We start from the raw sequence: 8,292 nt of genomic DNA, 5'->3' as shown, positions 1-8,292 counted from the left end.
CTAGAAACTCCCACACAGACCTCCCCAAAGGTTTGCTCCCATGGTAATTCTAACTCACATCAAGTGACAATCAAGTCTATCACAGTTATTAACTCCAGACATTTCTGTGGTTGATCCTATGGGACTTTCTACATCAGCAGCGCTGCCATCTGCAAAGACAATTTTCATTTTTCTTTTTCTTCATTCTAAATGGCATCCATTATATTCCCCCTTTTTTTTGGAGTAATTTAATTGGCTAGGACTCCCAGTAAGATGTTGTGGAGGATCATCAAGGATAGCCCTTGGTCGCCTCTCATCTTAGAGGAAAAGTTGCAGTTCCTTACCTGCAAGCAGCAAGTCTTGGTAAATTCTTTTTATCAAAGTTGAAGAAGTGAGTTCCCTTCTATTCCCAGTTCACTGAGGAACAATATATCTTTTCTTAAAGCAACACATAAAGTAGTGTCTGCACTTTGATCTCTTGGGGGAAATAGATCTTACATTCAAAAAACTATTGGAGTAGAGTCTAGCTATAATTCAAAGCAATCTTTTGGAGCTCAATAAAGCTATAGTCTTCTCTATATATCTGTGTATTTTCTAAATTCGTGCTCAGTGAAGAACGGCGGTATGCAGGGCGATTTGGTGGTCTGGAACAGCTTGGGAACAAGGCACTCATTGGAAGCTAACTAGGGCGAGAGGCTCTGCAGACTCCTTGGGCTTGTGAGCTGAGGACACTGCCTGACCTAGCAGCAATCACCTCCTCGTCTATTTGGCCATTTAGTGTGCACTGTGAAACACCAGGTTAGTTCGCTTTTTGCTTACGGAGTAGCGCTGCTCTTTGGGGTGGTGTGTGTTGGAGTGGGTGTGGGGAAAAACCGAGACTCACGTGTCAAAACCAGAAAGCCAGAACCGTGACAAGTCCCGCGCCCTAAGGTTGCAGAACTCCAGCCCGAAGCCCGGCACACACCAGGTGGCAGGGATCGGGACGCGCGCCCCCGCCTGGTCCACGCGCGCCGGGGCTGCCACAACCTCACTCCCCGGTGACTCCGGAGCGCACTGCCGGGCACGCTCTCCGGAGCTCGGGCGTCCGCGATCGCGCGTGCTAGGGCGCCGGCGGCGACAGGCGGGGGGCGCGGCGCTGCTCTGCCACCGGCTCCCGGCAGCCAGCGCCGGGGACCCACCTAGAGTGGCCCGGCTGAGCCGCGGGCGACCCACGGGCTTCCGGACCCTCGCAGCGGCTTTGGGGAGCTCGGGCCGCGGCTCCTCCGGCTCCAATCTGGGCGCCTGGGGCCACTCGCTGCCGCCGCCCATGGGTATCCGAGAGTTTCCCGGCGGCGCTCCCAGGGCCAAGAGCATCGCTGTGTGAGTAGCGCCCGCAGCAGGAGCGGGAGGGCGGCGGGCAGGTGGTCCCCAGCATCTGCTCAGCCCGCACTGCCACGCTCGGGGAGGGAGGAAGGGACGGTCGTGTGGGGCTGAGCCGGGGAAGTTTCAGCATCGTCTCCTGGCTACTCGCCCCTGCTCTCCTAGCCCTAGGCGCCCAGGGGAGGGCGCGGGACCCGACGCCGAGGTTCCGGGGAGCAGGGCATATGGCAAGCACACGAGGGGAGCAGCCATGGGTCCTCACTGGTCCTCACTGACGTCTCCCCTTCTCTGCCCTTGACTCATCCCGCCTTCCCGCGACCTCAGTGGCATGAGGAGGTCACCGGACGTCAGCCCGCGGAGACTGTCCGACATCAGTCCTCAGCTCCGGCAGCTTAAGTACTTGGTGGTGGACGAGGCAATCAAGGAGGATCTGAAATGGTCGCGCTCCGTGGAGGACCTCACTAGCGGGCCAGTGGGACTCACGTCCATCGAGGAGCGGATCCTGCGCATCACAGGCTACTATGGCTACCAGCCCTGGGCGACCAGCTACAAAAGTAAGACCCCCACGTAATTTCCCTGCTCACTGGTGGTCTCCCTGCCAGAGACACAGCAGCCAGGGAAGCGCTAAGGGATGGACCCTTGCACCCTCTCTCCTACACTAGGATTGGCAACTTCAATGAAGGGGCCTGGAGGCAGTTCTCCTGCCCTGAAGGCACTGGGGGGGGGGGGGGCTTTCTGTTACATTTTCTCTGCTTTTTGCTTCCCAAACACATCTTTACCGTCTTCCCCCACACGTGTCCACTTCAAGTGATTCTGAGGGCACGCCTGTTGTGGCTGTCCATGAGAAATGCTTCTGAGAATCAGAGTCCTTGTCTGAGTGGGTTTCAGATTGGATCCTGGTGCCGTTTGCTCAGGAGAACTCAGGCTTTGACGGCCTGGATTTTAACTATGTCTCTCAGACACAAATGGTGAAGATTCATTGGCCCTGGCTGTGTTTCTTTGCTTTAGGGCTGTATGGGTTCTAAGTGCGAAGATTTTATTTGGATCCTTCTAGATACTTAAGTGTCTAAGTGCTTGGGGCCAGGTGAGGCAACTCAAACTTTACCCTGGGCTTCAGCTGCTGACCTTGGCTGCTGTGATGAGCCATGGGGGTAGGACTTATTTGGTGGCATTTACTCTGTTTTCTTTGAAAGAGAGAGAGAGAGAGAGAGAGAGAGAGAGAGAGAGAGAGAGAGAGAGAGAGAGAGAGAGAGAGAGAGAGAGAGAGACAGACCTGCTTGAAGCAAACTCAGGATATTGTTTGAGATATTATCAAGATCTTGTATCATACCTCTGTAGTTAGACACAGCAAAGAGATTGCAACTTGCCCCCTCAGTGGGTTTAAGACGTGAGCATGACTCATTCATTTCTAAGAAAGTCTAGACTAACAGCTTGATAATTCTGAATGATTTTTTAACCTTTTATTGCTGGGAATTACAGCATAAGGTATTGGTTTTTAGGGAAATACTAGACATTTGCTTTCTAATTTAATAATATTCACCAATAAGAGTATGTCTCTACTTAAATTATTCTTAATACCTTCTAGTCCAAGCACTTGGCTGTGAACTTGTTCATTTTGTTATTTGCAACAAAAGCACAGGATTTGAGTGCTTGATTTCAATGGCCTGATTTGACCTTAAAAGTCCGTGGAGATAGTATGTAACTCAGTATAAAGCTTTCTGATGCTCCTGTGTCTCCCTGCCTCTGATTGGGCTGCTAAGATTGTTGCCTGTCTTGGCTTTCCATTGCAGAAGGGAGTTTTCTGTCCTTGAAAGCCATTCAGCACGGGGTAACAGGAAGTCGAGCCTTTCAGAACCCAGATTTCCTGAGGATGTGGAGAGGATCCCCAATCTTCCTGCTTTGGGAACTTCTGTTAGAAAATAGATATTCTGCCGGGCGGTGGTGGCGCACGCCTTTAATCCCAGCACTCGGGAGGCAGAGCCAGGCGGATCTCTGTGAGTTCGAGGCCAGCCTGGACTACCAAGTGAGTTCCAGGAAAGGCGCAAAGCTACACAGAGAAACCCTGTCTCGAAAAAAAAAAAAAATAGATATTCTGTGTTTTGTGTCTACATTCTCTGCTTTCTTATAACTAAAGACAACACTATAAATTACAGGCTCTGAGAAGTCCTCTCTCAGCCCCCGAAGTCATAATAAGGTTTATTTTTATGGTTCCACATGTCCCTGGCTCTATGCACTTTATAAAAGCCAGGGCTGAGGTTTGTGACTTTGGGGGCTGGTGAACAGCTATTGGGTATGATGTCTGTGCTCAACATACTTTGTAGTAAGACCCAGGAAAGGCCACATAGAAAGGGAGTCACTTGGGCCACCAACAATATTCCTAAACACCATTTTCCCAAGGATCCTCTGAAGGAATTAGTGGAAGTAGGTAAGGCTACGTTGGTTCCTGCCCTGTGGACAACATCCTCACTCCATTCCCTCTCGCCCTGTGAGGATTCTTCCTTCTTCCAAGGTATTTCCTTGCTACTAAAATGCTTTAGGTGACAAGTGACATTTTGATGAATTAATTGGCTTTAAGTTTAAATTTAGAGGCGCTGATGTTTTATTCATGCAGCAGAAGAGGTTTTAGGGCAGCGCTCTGCTGTTTCCCATTTCTACCCAACTCCGAAAATAATAACACAGAGGCCTATCCATCTGTGGACGCCAGTTCACCGCTTAGTTTAGTGTCTAATACGTGAACTTAACAAACTAGAACAGACAGTGATTACAAAGTGAAGAGTGTGTGTGTGTGTGCACGTATGCACAGGCCAGAGGACAACCTTTGGTGTCATTCTTCAAGTGCTGTCCGCTTGTTCTTTGATACAGGGTCTCTCACAAACCTGAATTTGATGAGTAGGTTAGATTGATTGGCCAGCAAGCCCCAGAAAACTGGCTTGTTTCCACCTCGCCAAGGCTAAGATTTTGGGCAGGTGACACCACACCCTGCCTTTTCATGTGGGTTCTGGGTATTGAACTCAGGCCCCAATGCCTCCAAGACAAATACTTTACCAACCGAGCTACTAAAAACAAAACTCTTGTTGTTAAGCTTTGGTTTAGCCCCAAGCTGTTGAACCTTGGCACTATTGATATTTTCTAGATGATTCTTTGTTGTATGGGGGCTGCCAAGTGTTCAACAGTATCCCTGGCTCCTGCTCATTGGATGACAGAAGATTGCTGTCCTCCCCCAGTGGGCAACCAGAATATTTCTAGGCACTGACAGATATCCTCTGCAGGGTGAGCCTTTGGTTCAGAACTGCTTGGTTACTCCGAGCCCTAAGTTTGCACCCCAAAAAGCATGGCCTCTGGGTTCTCTTCATCTTTCTGGTCCCCTTGGATCATTCCTTAGGATTTTGTGATAGATCAAATCAGAATAAGCAGCCTTCTAAATACTCCATGGAACTGGATGTTCCTGCTGCTCTCATGGGTCCCCTACTTGGTTTAGGTTGATGATAGCTTGTAGAGAGTTCTCCAGTTTCTCCTGACAGTATCCTTTGCCTCCCTACCACAGGCCAGAGAAGAGGTAAATGAGTGACTGGGATGTTTTCAGATGTTTCCCTCTGCTTCCTTCCCTGATGTAGACATGGGTTGGGAGAGAGGTTAGATAGGAAGAAAAGGGGCCACAGTTGGGAGTGCCCCATGTATATGTGGACAGGCAGCCTGCAGCACCGGGTATGGTCAGGAATTGGTGGCTTATCTGCACAGGGAAATAGCACATCTTGAGATTCCAGATGGAACCTTCTGGTACTTCTTCACTACTCATTCTATGACAAGACACAGAGCCAGGCAGTGGAAGACAAAGCTCCTAGCATGGGTATACCTTCATCCAGAAGCAAGGATGACACAGATTGCCTTAAACCAACAGCTACAGTGAGGCCAGTGCAGGAGAAACTAAGAAATCATGCTTACACTGAGCAGGGACATTTCACTTCGTCAAAGGGTTCCCTAATGGCTTCCACATGGTGCGCTCCCAAACACTTTCCTAATAGAAGCACTTTTTAGGAATAGCTATGTGGAGAATGGAGTCATGCCTCACTGTGCAGAATTCTCTTCTGGGTCTCCTCACAAAGTGCCTGGGGTCTAAAACACTCCAAAGAGGGTTGATCGCTTTTATACACACTCATTAATACCACGCAGTGCTAGCGTGTTGAGATAAACTTGAGCAGTGCTACCATGTTGAGATGAAAATGATTTAATTTCAGAATGCTGGTGAGTTTAGTGTTAAGCCATTCATAGAGTGGAAGGCAGGCTAGTCTCCACAGTCTGCCAGTCGCTAGCTCACTCCCACCAACCATGGACAGTGTGAACTTGGGCCAGGAGCATGCAGGGGATGAGGGTGGACTGTTTGAAGTTTATAATCTGTCAGGCACTGAATGGCACCTGGTGCAAAGGGCATTGATGCTTCTGGATCCTCTAGGCTCAAGCACTACGGTGGCTTTGTGTGTGGTGAATAGAGTGTTTATGGGGAAGACCGTCTTCTTGATTGCTGTGCCAGATATTGCGTGACACAATTCCTGGAAAGCCATGGATAAATGTGTATTCACCCCAGACAGGGAACCAACGACAGGCCAAAAGTAACCATATGACTGAAGTCCAACTTGGTAAACCCGCGAATTTACTGGTATTACACAAAGGAGTGTGGTGTGAGGTTATGTACAGGAGCAGGGATGACTCAAAGGCAGCTATATCACTGAAAGCTACCCTAGCATGGGTGACAACTTGTGGAAGTTGTATCCCTGGCGCCTTCTGCAGAACTTGCAGGCAGGCCAGCAGGTCAGAGAGTCTCTTCCATGCTCTGGGCTAGTCTGAGTCTCCTCTGTCCCTCCTATTTCTATAAGCTTCGGGAAGGAGGAGCTTTGTGAATCTGCTCAGTTTGAGGGACTTCCTGAGACTTATGAGTTGCTTACTTCCTGGATCTTAAGAACCTTGCTTCCTGAATCTTAATGAGCTTCCTTTAAGGACTTTCCTTGTTTCAAGGACCTTCCCTCCAGGATGGAATACTTTAACTAAAAAAAAAAAAAAAAATGGTTATTTCACACCATTTCAGACTGATCTGTGTACATAGGCTGCTAGCAGAGCTTCTTGCATAATAAGGTGTACAGCATGGTTGAAGTCACCAAAGCATAGCTTCTGTGTGACCAAACCCTTCAGAATAACACCAACAAAATTAGCAGCTCAGAAATGGCTGGCTCTAAGAGACTAATGATTTGCTTGTAACATGCTCTTCTAAAATGGAACTGATGATGTGGAATACAAGAGATGAAAGACCCACAGGAAAGAGCAGGTGGGTGGCCAGTCTGGGCCTCATTGGAATACAGCACTTTCTCACATGTCAGTGCCTTCGTCAAAGTTTTATTGCTGTAAAGAAACACCATGGCCATGGCAACTCTTATAAGGAAACCATTTAATGGAGGCTGGCTTACAGTTTCAGAGGTTTAGTCCATTGTCATCATGGCGGGAAGCATGGTAGCATGCAGGCAGACATGGTGCTGGAGAGTTAGCTAAGAGGTCTACATTTAGATCAGCAGGCAGCAGGAAGAGAGAGACACTGGGCCTGACTTGAGCATTTGAAACCTCAAAGCCCACCCCCAGTGACACACTCCCTTCAACGAAGCCACACCTCCTAATCCCTGTCAAGTAGCTTCACTTACTAATGCCCGAGCATTCAAATATATGAGCCTAGGGGGCCATTCCTATTCAAACCACCACAGTCAGAGAGTAAATTCTGTCCTCAAATATAAATACACATTAAATATTTACTAAGGTGTTCTGAGTTTTGAAAATGAGTACATAGAACCTGAGGCTAGGAAGATGGCTCAGCCAGCTCAGTGCTTGCCAAGCAAGCATCAGGACTTGTGTTGTATCCCCAGCACCCATGGGAAGACAGTCATGATAGCACATGCCTGTGACCCCAGCACTGGAGAGGCAGAGACAGGGGCATCCCTGGGGCTCACTGGCCAGTTATTCTAGCAGAATTGGTGATCTCCAGATTCAGTTAGAGACTCTGTCTTTAACAAATAAGGCGGAGGGTGTATATTAGTCAGGGTTCTCTAGAGAAATAGAATTTACAGAATGAATCTATATATACAGACAAAGGGGACTTATTAGAATGGCTTACAGGCTGTGGTTCAGCTAGTCCAACAATGGCTGTTTATCAATGGAACTTTCCAAGAATCCAGTTCAGTTCATGAGGCTGAATGTCTCAGCTGGTCTTCAGTATACGCTGGGATCCCAAAGAAATCTATGTTAATGCTAATGAAAGAATGGACTTGCCATTGAGAGCAAGTCGGCAAAGAGAGCAAGCTTCCTTCTTCCATGACCTTTATATGGGCTGCCAGCAGAAGGTGTGGCCCAGATTAAAAGTACATTAGTCCCATCTCAAAAGGCCTGGACTGAAAGTGGGTCTTCCCACTTCAAATGATTTAATTAAGAAAAATCCCTTATAAGTGTACCCTGTCACTTGGGTTTCAGTTAATTCCAGACATAGTTGACAACCAAGAACCACCACAGGGTGACTGAGGAAGACAGTCAAGTGAAGCACTGCCCTCCACACATGCCTGCAGGCACGCATGCGCATGCGCACATGCACAAATTCACACACACACACACACACATGCAGAGCTTTTCAGGAAGCCCCACGCTCCCCACCTCCCTCAGGTGATAGCCAGCTAGGTGACACAAAACCCTTCCAATCGGGTGAGGGCTTCACTCTGGTCTCCAGGGAAGTCTCTTTTCCCAGGCTGTCCCACTGCGCAGGAGTGTCTCCCTGTTTGGAAGTCTCTCCCAGGCCTCATTGCAAAGCTCTTGGTTGACCATTTCTCTGTGCTGCTGGAAACAGTCCAGTGAGTTGTATTAAAAAAAATGAATTTATCTGTGTACAAGCCACTGACCTTGGCTGAGCACCTTCCTTAGCGTATGATG

The 8,292-nt window shown here is 48.6% G+C and overlaps 1 protein-coding gene across 1 annotated transcript in view; it reads left to right on the top strand.

Moving 5' to 3' along the window:
• The first annotated feature begins 874 nt into the window (after positions 1–874).
• Positions 875–8,292, top strand: part of Slc35f3 (solute carrier family 35 member F3) — a 250,873-nt gene continuing 243,455 nt past the window's right edge. Inside the window, exons 1-2 of the mRNA XM_052728987.1 lie at positions 875–1,338; positions 1,663–1,892. Of these exons, the coding sequence (XP_052584947.1) occupies positions 1,286–1,338; positions 1,663–1,892 (283 nt within the window). The 5' untranslated portion in view covers positions 875–1,285. The remainder of the gene's footprint in view (positions 1,339–1,662; positions 1,893–8,292) is intronic.

Source organism: Peromyscus californicus, unplaced genomic scaffold (assembly GCF_007827085.1).
Source record: "Peromyscus californicus insignis strain IS unplaced genomic scaffold, ASM782708v3 Scaffold_8__1_contigs__length_139910024, whole genome shotgun sequence".
Taxonomy (NCBI): domain Eukaryota; kingdom Metazoa; phylum Chordata; class Mammalia; order Rodentia; family Cricetidae; genus Peromyscus; species Peromyscus californicus.
This window is presented reverse-complemented; position numbering and strand designations above follow the sequence as displayed.